This window comes from Phodopus roborovskii, unplaced genomic scaffold, assembly GCF_943737965.1.
Source record: "Phodopus roborovskii unplaced genomic scaffold, PHOROB, whole genome shotgun sequence".
Taxonomy (NCBI): domain Eukaryota; kingdom Metazoa; phylum Chordata; class Mammalia; order Rodentia; family Cricetidae; genus Phodopus; species Phodopus roborovskii.
Genome location: NW_026126413.1, coordinates 16,428,222 through 16,450,345, shown reverse-complemented (window position 1 = coordinate 16,450,345; position 22,124 = coordinate 16,428,222). Strand labels below are relative to the sequence as shown.

General features: G+C 41.3%; 1 protein-coding gene across 2 annotated transcripts in view; it reads right to left on the bottom strand.

Moving 5' to 3' along the window:
* Positions 1-5,713: 5,713 nt before the first annotated feature.
* The window catches only part of Adamts6 (ADAM metallopeptidase with thrombospondin type 1 motif 6), a 225,340-nt gene continuing 208,929 nt past the window's right edge, over positions 5,714-22,124 (bottom strand). The window contains exons 23-25 of one of the 2 annotated variants that reach the window (XM_051182886.1): positions 20,122-20,298; positions 17,115-17,271; positions 5,714-7,535 (exon numbers count right to left, since the gene is read on the bottom strand). In XM_051182886.1, coding sequence (XP_051038843.1) covers positions 7,426-7,535; positions 17,115-17,271; positions 20,122-20,298 — 444 coding nt within the window. In that variant the 3' untranslated portion in view covers positions 5,714-7,425. Of the gene's footprint in view, positions 7,536-17,114; positions 17,272-20,121; positions 20,299-22,124 lie in introns of those variants that run through there. The other variant, XR_007834420.1, reaches the window with a different exon arrangement.

Sequence of the window (22,124 nt, the reverse complement as noted above, 5' to 3'; positions counted from 1 at the left end):
TACAATGTAAATTGATGGAGTTTGGATTTTTTTTCAGAAAGCCCATCTTGCCACTTTGGGAGATAGTCTGAAGCAGCAGACATATAGCTTATCTGGATTTTTATTTCCCTGTTAAAATGAGCACAGACGGATCGCAAGGATGGCGTGGGAGAGAACAGTCGTTACTTGGGAGTTGAGTTCTGACAGTTGGTACAGACAGTTTCTGAAATTGAGATTAACTGTGGGATTCAAACCACAGTCTTATCACTGCCCTTCAGTGGGATCATTCCATACTGATGGAGATGTAGGCCTTAAGCACATCAGACAATCGCATCTTCATGTATCCAGCAACATCTCAGATCTGTATGTGGTACCCAGTTATTATTCTCTGTTATCTTTCAAGACAGGGGCTCTGTTTAAATGGAACGGTGCTCTAGGCTTTCTTCCATGACATCTCATCCCCTGAAGATCAGTTCTCAAAATAAAATGCTTACTTTTGCTATTTTGTGTTCAAACGGCTTTCAGAGGCTTTTTGGGCTTACTTTGTGTGTGTGTGTGTGTGTGTGTGTGTGTGTGTGTGTGTGTGTGTGTGGGTGTGTGTGGGTGTGTCAGCACTCCTGGGATAAAGTACAACTTACAAGGATCCATTCTTTTCTTCCATCCTGTCGGTCTTAGGGATCAAACTCTGGTAGCCGGGCTTGACTGCAAATGCTTTTCCTGCTGCATTATCTTGCTAGTTTCTTATTTGTAAAGTTTATAACTATGAGTCAAATTATTTCTTATTCTCATTAGTTTGCCTGTCATTGCTTTTCTGCCCATCCTTATGGGCTCACAGCACACACTTTAGCCTGCCCATCCTTATGGGCTCACAGCACACACTTTAGCCTGCCCATCCTTATGGGCTCACAGCACACACTTTAGCCTGCCCATCCTTATGGGCTCACAGCACACACTTTAGCCTGCCCATCCTTATGGGCTCACAGCACACACTTTAGCCTGCCCATCCTTATGGGCTCACAGCACACACTTTAGCCTGCCCATCCTTATGGGCTCACAGCACACACTTTAGCCACCTTTGTGGGTGGTGTCTGTCCAATATGCTCATGGATGCCATTATCGCCTAAGTCCTTAGGAGGAACGCTAATACCAGTTTTCGAAGTTGGTGATATCATTGTCCTTTATCTTCATATTAAACATGGATAGCACCAGGGTATTTTTTTTAATTCTATCAACAATATACACAACAAATGGGAACTGAAGCTCTATTTACTCATACCAGATTAATTTGACTTTGAAAGATACCAATTGAAGGAAGGGGAGTTTGCTTGGTGTGTGAGTGCATTTCATGAAGTGCTGGCTTGCTTTCCTGCTCATCCCCTGAGAACCTGGCTTCAGGGGAAGCTGGGGCAGAGGGGCAGAAGGGCAGAGGGGCAGAGGGGCAGAGCCACATCTCTTCCCAGGCTGAGTCAGGCCCGCACAGCTGTTGGCTGGGCATGAACGTGGGCGGCCACCTGTGGTTCTCAGAACAGCTGTTTGGTAGAGGGCCAGACAAAGCCCATCATGGGCTGGAGTGAGGAGGCCAGTTGGGTGGCCAGCACATTCTGGCATGGGCTGAAAGAACACCTGCTTCTACTCTGTGGACCTCCCACAGAAGGTCAGAGAATGTTCTCACTGGCGGCAGCCCGATGGATGGCCTGAGTTCCCAGTGGTCCTACTTCAACTGAAATAGAGAAAAACTCACCTTTCCCATTTGAAACTTATCCTGAAGCTAATCTGGGAATCACTGAGCTCTAACTATGCTGAAATAGGTCACCTAGGTCATTTGGTATGTTTGGAAAAGATGTGGGAGCTGTCAGGCAACAGTGAGCCCTGTGACCTGCAGCAAGGTTTCCAGGGAAGGTGACTGTGCCTTCCAGATGGCTGTGACAGACATCTTTTCTCCTAGACTGGGTCTGATCTCCTTTCCCACCAATGCTAACTACACACCTACAAAGCACTTGGGTCCTCAATGGTCATTTCCTCATCAGAAACTGAATCTCCATCCTTAACATGAGCACCCACCCACTGTACCAAAGCTTAGACCCTGAGGTCCTTCCTACTGTTTTCTAGGAATGAGGACTCCACTTCTTCTGGACTGGTGAGTCAGTTTCTCTCTGACCTATGGCACCCTCCCCAACTTCCCATCCCAAATGTAGACAGCCCCTGCCCCATGCCAAGGGATTAGCAACCCTCTCACTGGCTCTGTGGCTCTTAGCAACTAACTCCGTTGATAGTGACAGGCTGGTTGATAGTGTTGTCCTCTGGGTTCTGCTCTAACCTGTCCAATGAGGGAGCATATGCTAAGTACCTAGTGTAGGACATGATTGGCACAGTCACTAAGTAAACCTGAGTCAGATGCGGAAATGACTCTAGGCTAGCATTTCCTACTGCTGTCTTTGCTTAGGATTTCAGCGGTCCCAACAGCAATTTACTGTGTGCACACTAGTGTGAGCTCATAAGATCACCCACAACCACTCTTGCTGCTGCAGCACAGGTTGGATCTCTCCCTCTGTCTGCGTCCTGGATGCCTTGAGTGAGCAGCTTTCCCCTACCAGGTCTTTCCAGCATGTTTCTTTCCTCTGGCACAGGCCTGAATCCAAAAGAGTCAGCCAGCCATGGACTGCAAACGTGAGCCAAGAAACGTTCGTCCTTCTTGTAGGTTGCTTCTTTCTGATACTTTTACAGTTGACTAGTACCAGAGAGACCCAATTCCAGATCCAGGGGGATTGGCTTTCACAAGTAATAAGAGCCACACTATGAAATCTATCTGGTCAGACATGATGTTCCATAACTTTGAGGTGCAAAGCAATACTCGGGTTCTTCAGCATTCAGAAGCAAAGACACCGGCAGTGCAGGGCCTTGTGTTATTGTAATGAAAACAGGACATGGTGGTGAAAACCAGAGGCTCTCAATAGGCTAAGGGAAGGCGTGAACCAAAACTCAAGCCACAGCTCAATTTCTGGCCTCAGCCACCATCTACAGAGAAATGAAGGACATAGACACTTAAAGTAACCCTTTGAGAAAGAGAAGAGAGACGAGACCCCTTCACTTTTGAGCTCAAGCTTGAGTCTTGAAATCTGAAGCACAAAACTACTTTGAGCTCCCGTGCTTTTGAAGCCCGAGCTAGTTACCCATTTGTTCTAATGGTAAAATTAAAATTCCAAGAGCAGGTTATCTGCTACTCTTTGTCCAGGGACTGATTCCGTGTCCGTACTATGACCACTTATTTAGAATTTCAGACTCTCCTGGGCTAAGATTTTTTTCTCTCTCCAAATTCCAGTTCTTTCTCCTTCTTTTAAAAAGAATTCATTGTATGCCAGCCATTCAAATTCATAGTTTTGTGACCCAGGTCAATATGTAGCCATGCCTTTTTGGTCTCTAATGGCTTAGGGATTGGACTAGTGCTCCCTAGGGTGTAGGAGAATCTTCTGAGAGTCAGGCACCAGAAGGAAAGAAAGCATCTCATTAGGCGCTTGAAAGCACAAAAATGGACCCATCATCGGATAGGAGTTTAAATTATGCAAGTTTTGTTATTTGATGTCCCTTCTCCCAACCCTAACAGACTTAGCTTTACAAATGCTAAATGGTTGTTCCCACAATCTCTTCATTAGTAGTGTTTGTAGTGTTATCACATTTGGGGCCTAGGATAGCCCAGGGAAACACTCTCCCAAGACTGTATAATTAGTTCATTTGGCTCAATCTTATTCTGTCTGATTGATGATTGATTGACTGGATATCCCGAGACAGGGTCATGATACATAGAAAAGGCTAGCTTCATACCCCTGCCTCTGCCTCAACCTACCAAGTGCTGTGATAATACTACCATGCCTGGCCTAATTAAATTTATTTTAACGTGCAATATTGCATGTGTATGTATGGGACATGAGATGGCAGAGTAGTTAAAAATTCACGTCTTCTTAGTTAACAGATGAGGTTATTATTATGAAAACATATGTTTCTGTATTATTGTCAGTCTAAGAAGAAATATCTGAAGATGGAAAGTTGTGGTCCTCGTGTTTCAATCATAGAAAAAAAAAATTCTTCAAGTGTGAGTTCATTGTTTAGTACTCTTCCACACTGAAGCATCTTGTGCCTTTAATAACAGAAATAACTTATAGGGGAGGAAAGAAGGGAAAATGTGCTCTGGGTGAAGGAAGGCATGAGGCAGTAGTCATGGTTTCCTGTCTAGCTTTAGGATAATAAGATGGTAGGTGGCTAGCTATTCTGGAGGGGTAACCCTCTGGACACCCTGAAGCCTTTGCATGTATTAGAGCTAATGCACTCAGACAGATGAAGTCCCCAAGGAGACATAATAAGATCACTGTAAACACCTCTATCGTGGCACTGCCTGGGTAAACTTGGACTAGGGATAGAACCCGAAGGGGCAGGCACTTTCTGCTTCAAGTTTAACTGAAAGGAAAATAGACAATGCCATCTGCATCATTTTTATAAGCTGAAGTTTTATTTTATTATTTACTGAATTATCTATGTTAAAAAAAAATCTGTGCCTGGTATGAAATCTCACTCCATCAAGTGTTAAATGACTTTCATTACAAGCTGGGAAAGGACAGGTGTTAGGAAACATGGCAATAAATTAGAATATAATTTACAAAAGCAAAAAAAAAAAAAAAAAAAAGTAACAGTGTACCACATTAATACTGAGTATAAAATAATAAGCAACCACTAATCACAATAATACAAAGGTAATTTTGTTCTGTATTATTAAGGATACCTATAAGACATTCACTCAAATACATCAATTCCTAATGAAATGGACTATTATACCTGTCTTTAGGGGTTCGATCATTGGGTACATTTAACGTTCTTTTTTGGGTAGGCTTTTACACCAGTGGCAGACACTGCCCCCAGCCCATAGGTACTCTTGTACCCTAAGTAGTCAATATTGCTCACAACTTTTGGAGTGCCTGCCCGAGCAGCCCAGCCTCAGCTGATGATCCTTGCTACCAAGTAGAACAGAGATTCGCGGAGCCACACGGGTGGCTACAGCAGCATCGGTGTTGTGTTATGGAAGATGCTTTGTGTTTTGTTTAACCTGCTAAGATTTAAATTCAGAGTCTAACTGAAAATATTGGACCCTGATATATCCATGCTTTGTTCCCCGTGGAAGGCTGTGCTGCCGGAGAGAACACGGGCTGACTCTGCCCTTAGCAGCAGCTGAGGTAGGCACTGCGAGGAAAGCCCTTGTGATGTTAGCTTCCACGTGAGGTAACCACAGCTTTTTACAAGTATGGTAAGAAGTCTTGTTGAAATAAAAGCATGAGCTAACATTTATGTTGGTAACAATCAGATCTGGATAGCAAGCCTGTGTCTAAACTGCCTCAGCAACCACACAGCCTTCCTTATTTCACCAGGGTACATTAGCACCAAGTTAACTGTCCTTGAAAAGGACTGAGGGGGTTCAAGTCTAGGCCAGGCTTCCATGGGCTGCCTTCCTCTAACGGAATGGCTATGATGACACTCGGGCTGATCTTCCTGGGGCAGCTACATGAAGGTCTTGGCGATACCTCTTGTTTCACTGGAAGCCTCTTCTGGAGAAGCTTGGGGGATGGTATTGACAGAGAAGCAGGGTATGACAGGCGGCGGCTGCTTACTCTGGAGAGTGGGGTAACATCCAGGCCAGCTGCACACAGCAAGCCAGAAGCTGAGGAGGCTTTTGGTGACAGACAACATTTCTTCTGACACACTGAAGTGTAATTTCAGAGCCCAGTGGTAGATATGTGTGAGACATGCTCTTAAATGAAAAAAATTCTCTCTGCTACAAAGTAGCTATTTAGTTTGTGTTTTAGATGATGGTGTATGCATGGGGCACATATGTGCACATATGTGAAGGACTAAGGAGGTGTGCTAGACACAAAGCACAGTCACCAAAGACCTACTACAAGCCACAAGTGTTCAAGTACAAAGTATTAATATAAACAAGTACCCTTAAAAAAAATCTAGTTGTAGCGTCTTCTGACGGCAGGTTGTGAAGCTTGAAGACAGGAAGACCTAAGCTCGTCATTTCCATCCTGTAAGATGTGAGTTTAGAACTTGACTTTGCCCAGGAAACCATGTTTCACATTTAATTGCCATTCAGAATATCAATAAAAATTACTTGGTTGAGTGACTGTTAGACTTTGTGATCTCTCTTCATGAGCTTCTCTTCTTTGGTTGTTATCCTTCCCTACTTTAAAACGCACAGAAATAGCACATTTATATGCAAGCAAACTCATCTGTCCCCCACAGCCAGGAGCACCTGCACACACACACATACACACACACATGCACACTTGCTCTCATATAAATAAATGCCCTTCTATCATATCAAAGAAGGGACATCTGGAACCCATCGTACTGTCAGCAAATCGCAGAAGGGCCTGCTTGGCTTTACTAAGCCAGTCTATCTTTTGCACGGCATCATCTCCGCAAGCTGAGCATGCGTGCAACAGTCCAACAGGGCAGAAGCTGATCTGTGGCTGGTGGGGATGTAAACACTAAGGGGTCAGCGTGACTCAAACAAGAAGTAAGGCATCCTGTGTGATGGCCGCAAAGGGCCTGGTACCTCATTCTCTGCCATACCCTAGGTCTGGCTTCTGCGTGAAATTGAAATGTTTTTCTCTTAAAGTTTTAATGGAAATCTCAGCTTCACTTGCGCAAAAGGCAAGTTGGGCCACAGTCTCTTAGCACTGAATTTATAGACTCGCACAGCTGCAGCGATTGCCGCGCGGCTTCAAACCAAGTCCCTCGCTGTTCGGTTTAATAGAGTTTTATCCATGGCTCACAGCAGTGTTCTGAACAGGGGGCTATTCCTAAGGAAATTAAGTGGGATAAAGAAAAATAGTACGAACTTTCGTTGCTTTTGATTTATAATTTTGTTTCTTAAATTACAGTTCAAAGCCCATTTTATAATTTAAATTGTGCTGCTACTGTGGTGAGATAAAGTATAGTAAATATTTTTAAGCTATGACTTAAGAATTCTGAATCTCTTCTACTCCTATAGTTGACCAAGTCATAACAACTACATTTTGAACAGTCTTAAATACAAATGGATTCAGTGTCATTGCTAAGTCCATAATAAAAATCATCTTAATGGTCCAAGGAGGTAAACAGGCTATTAGATTTACTCGAAAGAACACAAACGGTCCACAGCAAGCGACTCTCCCTGTGTTGTTTGGGTCTCTCGAATCTGGCATTCCCTCCTAATACCGTGTCCAGCACTTTGGATCAAAAATCCCACTTCACAGAAGTTAAAATAATATTGAAATCCTGTCAGCTGGGGCTGACCAGTGGTTACATTTTCCACAGGGTAATGCTTGTGTAAGGACAGCAATCCTCATCCTCTTGGTGGCTCTCTTTGATGGACGCATTTCCACGATGAAATGACAGGACTCGCCGGCTTTCCGTGGGTCAGTGTCCTTGGCAGGTCTTACAACACATCTGTCTGAAGTATGCTCGGCTACAGAACTTGAACTTCAGCACCAGTGGGCAATAAGCCACTTTGTTCACATCTTTGCACTCTAACAAATAGAGGCAGAAAGTGGAAAACAATTAGAGTCATATAAACAAGCCGATACGCCTGCCGGCTTAGCAAGGGTCCCTCTGGCCAATCCTCCTTCTCTTGTATGCCCATGTGATTTTTATACTTTTGTTTCTGTTTTTAAGCACACTGTCTGGAACAGCCTACCAGAAACATTCTTTTGATATATTTTAACACTCTTAAAAATGCAAGGCTTTTCTTCCAGACTTTTATAAGTGTGGCACATGCCCACTGTGTCTTGAAAGAATTAGCATTTGTTGGGATGGGTGATCACTTTAGACATCTTGGAAACATGAGTCATTTTTCTTACAGTGCTTTTATTGCTTCTTTCTCAAGGGTTATTTTACTCAACATGTAAGGTTATCCAAAATCAAACTTGAGTTTCATTGTTTGATACCAAAGTCCGCATGTCTCATGGGAACCCTGATGAAAAGAGACTGCCGGCGGTGGCCGGGCTTCAGCAACCCCTCTATACAAAGAGGAAAGCTGTGAGGGGTTGGTCTCAAAGGGCAGCAGTCTGTGGGCTCGGGAAACATGTAGAAAAGTCTTTTCTTAATTTGGAAGTGAGACATGGCCTTCTTTGGTCCTGTGTGTTCCCCCCTCGGTGTTAGAACTGCCACAGCTGCAATGTGCAGTTATGCAGCCAGAAGGGGAGGAATGAATCTTTCCAGTTCCCCACTGGGGCTGGTAGCAATGGCAGACGGATCACAGGGGCCTCTGATTAATATGAGCCCCACCTTCCTCTTCCATCAATCCAACCCACTGCTGTAAAAACTGACTCCTCTCAAGTACTATGGTCATTTTATTTCCTCGTGTTTGCCTACCCCCTCCTCTTCAATCCTTCCTTCCCTCTCCCTTATCTATTTCCCTGCCCAAGGGCATCCATGCATGTCTCCCTTAGTTTGTAATAGCCATAACCTGGAAACAACCAGGATACCCCTCACCCAAATAATGGATAGAGAAAATGTGGTACACTTACACAGTTGAGTATTACTCAGTAGGGGGAAAAAAACCCAATGACATCATGAAATTTGTAGGCAAATGGATGGAACTAGAAAAAAACATCCTGAGTGAAGTAACCCAGACCCAGAAAGACAAACATGGTATGTGCTCACTCATAAATGGATAGTTAATGTAAAGGATAACCAGGTTACATTCCATAACCCCTGAGAAGCTGAGTAACAAGGAGGACCCTAAAAGAGACATGCATGGCTTTGTCACTTCTAACACCCACGTGGCCTTTGTTAAATAACTTCAGCACTATAGTTCAGAAAGAAGAGCATGACAAGCCCTGCTGAATTGGCAAGGTATGTGCAAGGTAATGCATACAATAGAAAACTCTAGCCAAGGCATCCAGCTCAGTTAGCACAGTTTGTCCCCTTCTCATTAACCTCTGAGAGCAGTCAGTCATCATACATCATTTCTCTGAGATCGTCGATGAGTACCAGTACACATTTATGCAGAAAGCAAATCAACAGAGAGTCATTATACAGAGCAGCAGACCACAATGGGGCCAGCAGCCCAGAGCAAGGAAAGGCCTGGGCAAGTGATGAGGATGGTCAAGACTCAGATTGCAGACCTTGATGACAGGGGCTACTCAGGGCATTTTCACTGTGTAAAGCTCCTATACAGGGCCAGGTGGAAGGTCCAGTCCCTACACTTCGGTTTTACCTTCTAGGAACTGTTGTGACTAGAAAAATCAGTTCATTACATGGTTGGATTGATGAAAAGATCGTCACCAAAGCTGAACCACGGCTAGCTTTTTATTTGCTCAGTCTTTTAACTCCATAGAAGCTTAATTTAGCATTAGAAAGTGTAATTTATCAAGTATTTCCTTTATGTCAGGCACAGCCTCAGGCAGTTTTACACTTTTATATTTAATCCTTCTAAGTATGTGAAATGTCAACTTTACATAAATAGCAAAGCTTAGGTTCAAAAAGGTTTTGAACCCACGCGGGGTCATAAAGCTAGTCTCTATAAGGACTAGGAAGTTTAGGAACCCATGTTGGGACACAGAGCTAGTTTCTATAAGGACTAGGGTCAAACCTCAGGTTTCTCTGGCTGTGAAGTCAATCTTGATTTGGCAACATTGATGAAATGTAATTGACAGGCCTATGGAAGTCTCTATTCTAGCTGGCACAGTGGGAGCCTGTAGGGTACCACAGCCAGGTCATATAACTTTTGAGATTTTGACCTACTTTCTAGAGAAGGGGAGAAAGGAGCCCATTTCTAGGTCATCAGTACTCAGGGCAGACTGAATTACCCCTCTTAACTTTTTTTTTCATCATACCTACAAGAGTAAACAGTTGATGACAGATATAAAAAGTTTTAAAGCCCCATTGTAATAGGAAGCTGAATATTACCCTCAAAATGTTCAAACCAGGACTAAAGGTGCTGGTGATTTCTACCTCGGCACAGCCACTCTCATTAGCAAGAGACTAATTAGCAAGACACACTGCTGACATATTTGAGAGGCTTAATTATAAAACTTACCCCTTTACTAGTCTGCCTCATTCTCAAAATATGTTAAAATTATGAAACAGTTTTTTGTCATCTAATCTTGAGCTAATATATCATACAGCTAACTTATTATAGTTTAAAACAATTTTCATTATGTATTCATTGTACAGAGAATTGAGCTACATAAGAACATCTTCATAAAAGTATTTACTGTGTATTAAACACATGCCCTCTCCTTCTCCCTCCATTTTACCATCCCTCCGTTAGTGCCTTTGTTTTCCTAGAAAGTTTTACTTATATCAATGATTTGATGTAACTATTTGAAATCTGCAAACTATAAGTGAGAAAATCATGATATTTATTTTTCTGAGTCTGGCTTAATAAATGTGATTATTAACAGTTGTATCCATTTTCCTCCACATGGCATAAATTTGTTTTTCTTCATAGGTTTAAAAAAATCTTTATTCCTTTGCTGTTGGACACTTATACTGGTTTCATCTTTTAGCTATTGTGAGTTGTTACAGAAACATAGATGTACAAATCTTGCTGTAATAAAGGACTCAGAGTCCTTTGGTTAAACACCCAGGAGTAGCATAGCTGGGAATATAAACTAATTCACCTATTGTGGAAATGAGTTTGGAGTTCCAAAAAGAAAGGAAGGAAGGAAGGAAGGGAAAAAGAAAGGGAGAAAAAAGAAAACAGAAAAGGAAAACAGAAAAAGAAACAGAAAGAAAGAAAAAAGTTTTACCGTATGGCCTGTCTATACTACAGTAAGGCAGATCTTCCAGAGGACCTGGGTTCAGTTCCCAGCACTCACATGACATTTCACAGCAGTCTGTCACTCCAGTTCCAGGGGATGTGACACCTTTATACCAATGCACATAGCACATAAAATAAAGTTAAATAAATTAAAAATTAATCTCTGAATGACCTTCAGTTAGCACTTAGAAAGTTTCTCTGCATCATGTAATGCATGATGTGCAAATAAATGTTCTGGGAAAAGGATTAAAATGGATTATTCAGGTTTAGGGGAGGCCATAATGTCTTCTGTATTTGATCTCTTTAAAGATTTGATCTTTACTGTCATATTTCTCCATTACAGGCAGATGTGCTAGCATGGGGCCACTCTTCTGTGGCCTTTAAACAGCAGAACCCAAGGCAGGTCAGAGTCTAAGATGAGGGGGTTTGACTGTCTCCTACACCATCATGTACCAGTCAAGGGGGCTCTCAGGGAGAACACCTTTCTGTTGTTTTTGTGCTCAGGACTGGAAGAGTGAGGGGTCCTTGCTGTGTGGATATGAGGAGACATTTTGTCTCTACTCTTTTTATACCATACCCTAGCCCTGAAGAGAAACTGTCCTGAAGTATTTACAGTGAGAAGAAATCATTCAATGCTCCCAAACTCTTTTTATATTTCTATTATTAGAATTATATTTCTAATATTAGAATTGTAAGTAACCTGCCATACATTCTGGAAATATAGACTTTGGTGGATTTGAATAACAACATTAGATAACTAGCTTCAAAGGAAATATACTTATCATTGGCGTGCCAATGAATTTCTCCCAGGTGTTTTACATTAATCTTTCAAAACACTGACCTAGAAGAGATGCTTTCAAAATTAAACAGAGACTATGGATTTAGGACATGCATGGATTCAGACTCATTATGACTGTAAAGCTTGATTTGCTTCAAGTAATACAAGACCGATTCCCAAATGAGAATGCTCCTGCACTAAGTGCATCAGACACTGCAGACCTTGCCTACGTGTATCATGGGAATGAGTCAGAATACCCAATGGAAGAGATTTCCGGGAATGAGCTGGAGTGTTCAGCATGCACGCAGTTCAGGCAGAATGAAAAGAGAGAGGCTGCACACCCTTCATGCCTGTAAAAGCACTTTGTGAGATTCAGAAGACCATAGTAAATGGGCTATAAGTTGAACATCTAAGGTTTATCTTTTGGATTAAAAACTATGATTAGCTTCTGAAAACTTGTCCATGGAATGGAGAGTTCAGCAAGACACAAGAGAACAAAGGGGTGCATGGACATGTGGCACCAGAGCTGGTGTGAGTGTACTTTTCAGATAAAACTGTACTAAAGCCTTTGCCATTTGCTACATCTAGGCAGCAAGGGCTAACTAACAAGCTCCCAAAGCAAAGTGACCATCAGCCATTGCAGATCCCTCTGATTTCACATTAACACAGACTATTGTCCTCCTTTTCCCCTGGATGCTGCCCACCTCCAAACTCAAGATGTTATCATGCCAACTTAGACCCAGGTTCCCTCTGAAGTCAACGGGCAGGAGTGTGAATGCTAAATGGATTAGGAGCTCCTCGAAGTGATGAAGGAAAACAAACCCTGGTCTTCCCCATCTCCTTTAAATTGAAGTCTTCAAATGACCTTTCTTGTTCTTCTCACTGATTTTCATACATCAAACTACATATTAAGGACTAAATTCTGTAGCTATTTTTTCATAGATTTATGAGCTGTCCAGACTTCCTCAGAGAAGTGTTAGAGGAAACTGAGACTGAGTAAAGCCATCATGTGACATCTTAAGCTGGTGGGCCAAGGCTTACTACCTACTGCTTTCCTGGGTTAATTATTATTAGCTCATGGCATACCATGAATCGTTATTATCATCAGCAACAAATACTAGATGACAGAGTGCCTTGTGCTATTGAGAAGCTGAAAAGATTCCCCAAATAAACTATGAGGAAACTTGAAACTGCATGAACAATGAATAAAATGGCATTTGGAGATAGAATTTCGGGTGAGTCTGAATGGGCTAGACCCAGCTGCCATATGTACTTGGAAAAGTTAGTATTTTAAATGCAATGGTGCCCAGTCTGTCTATAATTCACTCTTGGCAGCAATGTGGTGTTACCCTCACAGTGGCAGCCTGTCAAGCCTGTCGGGGTCCTGCTATGAAGTCTTAACCTTTCACTGGGGCTCTCAGAGAGAAAGAGCGAGCGAGAGCAGATGTTGGACACAGGAAACTGCACCGCCCCTTACTTTTCCCATCTCCTTCCACTATTTTAATGTCTCGATGCCCCTCTTCTGGCTCTTTCTCTTATTATCGTTGACTGGCTTAAACGTCCCTCTATGTTTTCATCTCTATGTGTGTTTTTTTTTTAATCTTACTCAAATTCCATCATGACTGCACATGCTTGCCTTAGCCAGAAACACCCCACACCCCAGCATCTCCTTGGTAAACCGATAGAGCCTCCACTGCCCAGCTCCAGGTCATTGTGCCAGTGACATTTGTGACCATTACATCCCCGTGTATACTTGTGGAGCTTCTCTGTGTTTGTGCTAAAACTCTGCTCACCTTGCCACCATCCCCACCAAGTTATGGCTTTGTGGACAGAGCTTTGTGGGATCCCTCCCATAGTCTCAGTGTCTGGAAAAGTAAATGGATTAATGGCAGGAGGAATGAAGCATGTTCTTTAAAAAACACTGTCTATAGTTATGTACTGTCTGCTGAGCTGACCAGTTCCAAACCCACGGTCACACATATGGCCTTGATTAATCTCAGTGGGCCACAAAACAAAACAAATAGACATGAATGTGAGAGAGATTTGTGGGGGAGGAGAGTGAGCAGGGTTGGTAGGGAGGTTGGGGTGAGAGTAGTCAGCATCCAAGGTGTGTGTGTGTGTGTGTGTGTGTGTGTATGCAAAATGGTAAAAGTAAAAAACAAAAAAAACCCTACCACCTTGAAGATGGATTACATCTAAAACTAAAGCGAGTTAACTAGAATGTTAATGTAATAGTTTACTCTAGATGGTGGGTGCTCACTAAAGAATTCTTTCAACTTTGTTGAGTACTTGAAACTTTATTCTTTTCATAATAAAATATTGAGTAAGTGAGTGATCATTACCTAAACCTTGTTAGTTAAAACAATTCTCAAAGTTTTGACTACAGAACATTGTATCTGTAGCGCTCTATGTAAGAGCTGTGTTTTAGGTCCCAAGAGATTTCCCCTAACTACTCTGTAGCGGCAGAGCTAAACTGCCTTCCAGTACCTTCGCTGGGAGTTGAGGGAGCCTGATAAGTGCAGTCCTTTCTACTCTCCATTCTTAACCAGAAACTGGTCTTTCTGATATTTCTAAGATGCCCATCTTATCTCTCTGATTGGACCCCCAAACCAGGTCATTATGTTTGGGCAAAAGCCCTCTCTTGACATCCGTGGCATCTGCCCATCCCTTCCCTGCCGGTGACTGTGGTGGTTTGAAAGAAGATGGCCCCAAAGGGAGTGGCACTACTAGGAGGTGTGGCCTTATTGGAGTAGGTGTGGCCTTGTTGGAGTAGGTGTGGCCTTGCTGGAGGAGGTGTGGCCTTGTTGGAGGAGGTGTGGCCTTGTTGGAGGAAGTGTGTCACTGCTGGGCCGGGCTTTGGGTCCCCTATGCTCCAGTTAGGCAGTGTCACAGTTCACATCCTGTTACCTGTAGATTAAGGGTTAGCTCTCTCAGCCCCTTCTCCAGCACCATGTCTGCCTGCACACCACCATGTCCCACCATGATGATGGACTCAACCTCTGAAACTGTAAGGCACTCCAACTAAATGTTTTCTTTTGTAAGATTTGCCAGGGTCATGGTGTCTCTTCACAGCAACAGAAACCATAACTAAGACAGTGATAACTTATGATATGAGTCAAATACTGTCTTCACTTTTCTGACTACACCTTGAACTTCCCCAATGATACATTACAGCTGGCTCACAGACAACTTTGTCTATGCAGAATGCCTTGATCCAAAAGGTTAAAGTCATTGATCTTCATTTCAACATCCCTTAGAATTTCATAAACTGCTTCACATCGCACATTCTTCCTTTCTTTTTAAATTAAAAAAGAAAATAGCTGGAAGTGGAGGCAGACTCCTATGATCCCAGTTTGGGAGACTGGCAGAAAGATAATAAATACTAGGTCAGCATGGGCTAAAAAAAGGGTAACACACAAGCACAGTGGAAACTGACGTGCTTCAAGGCTTTGCTAATCTGGGTTCAAGCCTTGCCTTCTGCGTCTCAGACTTCCTAGACTCGTAATCTGAGAAAGTTACCATCTTTCTTTATGCTTCCATGCCTCAGTTTCTTTGCTGGCAATAATATGTCTCAAAAGATTATTGTGAATAATTGCACGATGTTATACAGACATGTAACAAAAAAGATTGCTTATGCACGTGACATAAGTGTGATTAAGGGATCAAATACGCAGATAGTTTAAAGGACTAGTTCCATCTTCTCTCCCACTTAACCTTTCATTTTCCAAGTCTGACATAAAAACAACCTTTTAAACTCAAGGGAAGGATTGCTAATAACTTATAATGAATGAAAGTTGTCTGAAGAGAGATATTTTTTTAAAAAATTAAGATCACTTAAAAGACATCTATTTTCAAGACAACTGCTTCTGTTTGCTATACATTTTGAATTCTTTCCAAGAAATGAACATTTCCAGGGTGTACCTTATTATAGAAACAACTACAAAAGTAGATAGCATTAGAGCTAGAGGTTTGCACATTAAAATGTTTTTTTAAATTAATGTGGTATATGGATATACTACTCTAAAAAGGAAACCTACATTCAGCAAATACCCTGTGTGGAGCCTTAGATAAATGAGCAGACCTTTGACAAAGTTGCAAGGCCTTTGTACACATCACACAAGATGATCATCCTCCTCAAAACAACATTCCAAAGAAACTTTAAAATCATGAACATAATTTTTAGAACATACTCAAACTGGATAGAACTGACTAACAGAAGCATATATCTTTTGAAGAGGTTTATAAGCATGCCATTTTCATTAGAAAATTATCAACACACTATCAGACTTTATGTTTTTTAAAGTAGACTATACAGGTAGGTCTCTAAATCCATGGCTTCAGATATTATTGGTAAGCCTGTACATATATTTTATATAAGAAGCATGCCTGAAGTTCTGACTGTGCCATATTTAACTTCATAGTCTGGATAACTTCTGAAATTGCACAGAGTACCATTCAAGACATTTTGAAAGACACCTTCATGGATAAAGTACTTTTACTTAAATGAAAGGTAAAATTCAGGATTTTTGCTTGCATCTGCTGTTAATAAAGGGATTTTTCAGTGTATAAGAAAAAGAAAGCCAGGCAGTGGTGGTGCACACCTTTAATTTCAGCACTCAAGAGGCAGAGGCAGATAGATTTCTGTGAGTTCGAGGCCAGCCCGACCTACAGAATGAGTTCCAGAACTGTCTTGGCTAAACAGAAAAACTCTGTCTCAGAAGAAGAAAAAAGGAAAGAAATATCAAAGTATAAAGACCCTTTGTTAGCATTCATATAGTTATTTTTTCACTTTTCTACAATGAGAGACACTTTTTATACACTTAAAATACACTTTTTCAAATATATGCTTTCATTATATGTATCATAAAAATTAACACTGAGTTTTTTTTTTGTTGTTGTTGTTTTGTTTTGTTTTGTTTTTGTATTTTTGAGGCAGGGTTCCTCTACAGAGCCCTGGCTGTCCTGGAGCTCACTGTGTAGACCAGGCTGACTTTGAATTCACAGAGATCACCTGCCTCTGCCTCCTGAGTGCTGGGATTAAAGGTATGTGCTATCATATTTAGCTTACAAGAATTGAGTCTTGATAGTCATTTCCAAAAAGAAACAAAAGTTTTTACTTTTTTTGTGATTATTTTGTTTGTTTTTGTTCATTTTGTTTTGTTTCATTAGATTTTTGAAGACAGAGTCTCACTCTATAGCCTAAGTTGGCCTGAATTTACTATGTAACCTACATTGCCTCAAACTTGTGGTAATCCATGTGTATCAGCCTGCTAGAATGTCAATGAGAACACTAAGTTAGACATGGCCATAGAGATATCACTGTGACATCTCATTTTATAGACAAGAAAATTTCATTCCAGCTGTTGAGTGATGCAGTGCTAAACACATAGTGAAGAATCAGGACAGGACAGTTTTCCTGATTATAGGAAGGCACACATAACAACATTCATAAATGCTTAGAACAAATTATACCTTGATCGTGCCTTGTGAGACCCTTAAATGCCGGGAATGGTAGAGAAGAGTCACAGAAACCCAACCAAGCCCTTTCCAAGGGTTACTCACCTTCAGTACTGGAGATAGGAGTACTGTCACATTTGCTTTCACACTGCTGCATGGACGGAGGCCGAACAGTTTCTGGACAGTCAACAGATGCCTGCCCAGTATAGGAGAGACACTGGACAGTTCGCATTTGCTGTCCAAGGCCACACTGAGCAGAGCACTAAATTCAAAGATACAGAAAAACAAAGTATTAATTTCCACAATGTTTATCAGATAAGAGAAACAATTTTAATTATTGTACATATTAATTTTCAAAGTCTAAATGCAACTGTTATTGACAGGTATATGACTCATTTGTTTTACTATGGAATTGGTTTCAAAACTCAAGGATTGCATTCTTGCCCTAGAAAACTGAAGCAGCATAGTACTCAGAAGACAATGGATGGTAATTTCTTGGGCTATCATAACTACTCCAAACAATGTTGGCAGATTTATAAGGGAATAAAGAGAAAATCCTACAGAAGAAGAAAAACACTCAGCAATTTTCAGGCCAGCACTGACTTTGGATTGTTGTTCACTACAGATGTTCATTCACATCCACCTGATCTAGCGCTCTGACCCTGATCAGAATGTTATCTCAGTACAGCAGTGGTGACTGGGGCAGTCAATATGAATTCGAGGGCTGCTCAGTGTGGCTCAGTGGGCAAAGCTCTTATTCCACAAGCTTGAAGACCTGAGTTTTTACTCTTGGAACCCACACAAAGGCAGAAGGAGAATCAACTCCAGAAAGCTGTCCTGTAGTCTCCACGCACTCACTGTGTCCATGAGGGTACATACACATACACCACACATACTCGCCATGCACACAATAATATAAATAAAAATTTTAAAAAGAGCTTGTGTAAGTACCTTGAATTTCCTAAGGAATTATCAGTCACACACGTCTTAGAAATAGTCTATGTCAGCCAGTTAGAATACTTTTCTCTCTTTTCAGCCCACATGAAGGCAGTAATCACCTGGTTTAAAATACAACTCATGGCAGCATGTCTATGTAGAACCTTCAATAGTATAATATCAATTATGTGCCATTAAACTCTCAGTGGCATTTTTTGCTAATAATGCAATGTTAACAACACGATGCTTAATTTTTTTCAGGCATATTCCATTGAGATTTTGTAAGTTAAACTAAGTGCTTCTGTAGAGATGCAAAGCTTTGGCTATTTTATGATCTTACTTTCCCCCCATGTGTGGGCACAGAGCAAGTATTTCTATAGACTGTAGGATACTGAACATCTTCCAGGCAAAACACAAAAGGAGTATAGATACTACCATGCTCCATGAGAATTGGCTACCTAGAAATCCTTTTCTTTCCTTTGTATGTGTGGTGTGTGTGTGTGTGTGTGTGTGTGTGTGTGTGTGTGTGTGTGTGTGTGTAGATGCCAGGAGTTGATGTTGGAAATCTCCTCAGTAGTTCTCCACCTTATTTTACGAAGCAATCATTCAGCCTGGAGCTCCCTGCTTCAGCTAGACTAGCTGGTCTGCAAGTGCCAAGGGCCTGTCTGTCCCCACTTCTCACAGTGTTGAGGTCTCAGTCACACATCACCACATCTAGCTTTTTCACATGGGAGCTGGGGGTTAGAACTCAGGTTCTCATGCATGCATTGCAACCACTTTACATACTGGGCCACTGCCCCAGGCCCTAGCAATTTACTTCCTGAGATATTATTATTGCTAAAGAGTGTCAACTTATGTAATACAGGCTGGCCTTGATCTCAAGTCTCCTGTCTTAGCCTCCCAAATTATTGATATGAATGACCACGCATAGCTGAGTATTATTTTCTTAATGTGACTTAATAGATTACCTCTTTGACATTTAGAAGAACAGTGTTTAATTTCCCTCTTATATAAAATATATCAACTTGGTTTTCTTAAATTATTTTTTACTTTATATAATTGTATTCATTTATCAATGATGGTCTGACATTTAAAAATACATGCATGCATATATATATGTATATATATTGTATAATGACTGAAGTTTGTTAATTAATAATATAGCCATCATTACATATGATTATTTTTGTAATGATAACCAACTTGCTTCTTATAGAATGTAACAATATCAATAGCAAGATAACACAAATTGACAATACAAGCATGCGCGCACACACACACACACACACACACACACACGGGATATAAATATGGAATGAAGGAAGGAAAGCAGGAACTGGACCAGTAAGAGGCTCAGTGTATAAAGGGTTAACTACAAAGTCTGATGAACCCTCAGCACCCCTGTCACATACAGAAAATTAACTTTTTATTATTAAAAAAGAAAAGTAAAAATTAGAAAATAAAATGAAATGAGTTTAAAATAAAATATGTAATACCCATTCTAAAAGTCCTGTATACTGTTTCCTAATTCACAGTCACAGTATCTATCAGAGAAAAGTAATTTGAAGTAATTTTCTATCACTTCAATCACAGCACTATTTTAATTAAGGACCCCAAAAATTCTCTATGAAGTTAGAAGGAATTATCTACTTTATGAGTGGGAAAATTAAGACATTGGTATTAACTAATTTACTACTGAATGAGTTAAGAACTAGGATTGGAATGAACTGGCTTGCACACTTCTGCTTATTGTGTCCTGTTGACTTTGAACTTGAAATGGTAGGATACAAAGAACTAGTGAGTTTGGGATATTTGGGGCTTGGATGGTAGTGTATGCCTATTGTCCCTGTTAACAGGTTGAGGCATGAAGATTGTGAATCTGAAGACAGTATGGTCCAGTATGGCCTACACAGAGTTTTGGCCCCATCTCAAAACCCCCAAATGATAACAATAACAATAATAATGATAGCAATAGAGTGGAATGTTTCCAGGTGTGGATAAATGTGGCTATGCAGGTGTGTGTCCACAGCTGGTCCCAATGGCTTGCCTAGTTTCACAGGTAAATCTCATACTTAGGATTCCCACATGTCTCCTTACTGTTGTCTGGACCCTCACAATAATCACATCAGAAAACTCAGGCTTGTAACTCAAAGGGTCCCATGTCTGGCTGCCATACCTGGCCCCAGTCTCCTGTCACCCAGCGGGGAGGAGGACAGCGGCCCAGACTACAGCGGATACGAGCAGGAGGCTTGCTCTCCTCTGGACATTGTGCAGCTGGGAATGTTTTAGAAAGGTCACTGCTCTTGCATAGAACAATCCGATGCTTGAATCCTGGACCACATTTTGGAGTACACTGGAAATAAAAACAAATATTGAATAACAACAGTTTAAACACAGGAAAATGTGAAGAGACTATTGAAGTAAATGTGCATATGTATACACTACATACTATAAGAAAAACTCCCAGTTATGAAGCTCCTTCAACAGTTTAAGGGGAAGTACTTTAATCTTTTCCCCAAGGTCTTTAAGAGCTAAATTCAATGTTTGCTTTTCTTGGCTAACATTTTCTTCTTTTATTAGGGATAGGCTTATTCCTCCATTCTTCCCCAGCCTTGGCCTCCTTCAGCTGTGATAAGAGTCTGCGGAGTTTTGGAATGTGGAAGCCTACTTGCTTGCTGGGTGTAGTCTTTGAAAGGGAACTTTTATGTTATTAGTAGACCACAAGAACGTGTCTTTGTGGGGCAAGCTGGTGGTGGAGTAGACCAACTATTGCAGTGTGGTAGTCAAGAGCACACGGCTGCAGCAAAGGGCACAAACGCCCCTGGACTTCTCCCTGTCCCTACGTCACAAACATTAAGAATTGGGGGTTTGCTCATCATACTGAAGGTGACGCTTCTTCCTATGTCAAAATGCTTTCCTTTCCCTGTTTCTAGATGCTTCTTTAAGTCACCTACTTAATGTTTCTGGGCCCTTCCTCCAAATCCTCATCTTCCTGTCAGTCAACTGAGGACTTATACACGTATGTGAGCTGTTATTTCTATCTTTCATCCAAACATGTTTCCAGATTCTATAGCTGTAAGGAACCATACTCCTTACATGTAGCAGTGGTTCTCAATCTGTAAGTAACAACCCCTTTGACAAACCTCTGTCTCCAAAAACATTTACACTATGATCCACAACAGTCACAAAATTACAGTAATAAAGTAGCAATTTGGTGTTTGGAGGTCACCACAACATAAGGAATTGTGTTAATGGGAGCAACATTGGGAAGGTTGAGAACCACTGCTCTATAGGATGGAATTGAAGAGTGGGGCATGACAGAAGATGAGAGTATCCATGTTCAAAAGGCCTGTATTCTTATTTAGAAGACAGGTATGTGAACACAAGGCTAATGCCACACATTATGAGAGTGGGTGTAGAAAAGAAATTCCTGTGTGCTTTATCATCATTGGCTTTTGACTGGTTTTCTTAAGTGTAGTCTCTGAACCTGGTATATTGGCATAGAAAAGGAGAAAATAATGAAGTGTTGTTTTAGATTTAAAAAAAAATCAAGGATTCTATATATTCTCTTTATTACAATGAATTCAGAATGAATTTCCTCCAACTTAGAAAAAGACTCATCAAGATGTATTTTCAAGAACAACACACAGCTCTTCTAAGATCCCTTCAGAGGAGCAAGGGTCAGGAGTTAAAGTCAAGAGACCAAAACCTTGCTCTCTTACTCATTTTCAAAGCCAAATGAACACCCTGTAATCCTGCTACTGCCTCACTCTTCCGGTACAACCCACCATGGTGTCATTAATCCAGCTCATTCACCATGGTGATGTCTCCATCCCCACAACCAGGCAGCTATCCCCCACACGACATTTTACTACTGCTTCTGCTTCCCGACTTTATGAGCTGCAGAAGAAAGGCAGCCCATGAGGGGCCCTGAGGGTAAAGGGAACTACTGTCCATTTCTGCTATTCCACTTGATCTTCATCAAAAACTGAGAAGTGTTCACACATTCTTATTCAACTACTATACTGGGTCTCAGCCCTACAAAGCTAGCCACAAATAGCCATGTCTATAGCCTGACTGTCAACTCTGGTCTTTAAATATTGTACTATTTAGGCATGATAATAAAATTAAATTTAAAAACAATCACTTACAAGAAAAAACAGAAGGCAGGGGATGCCA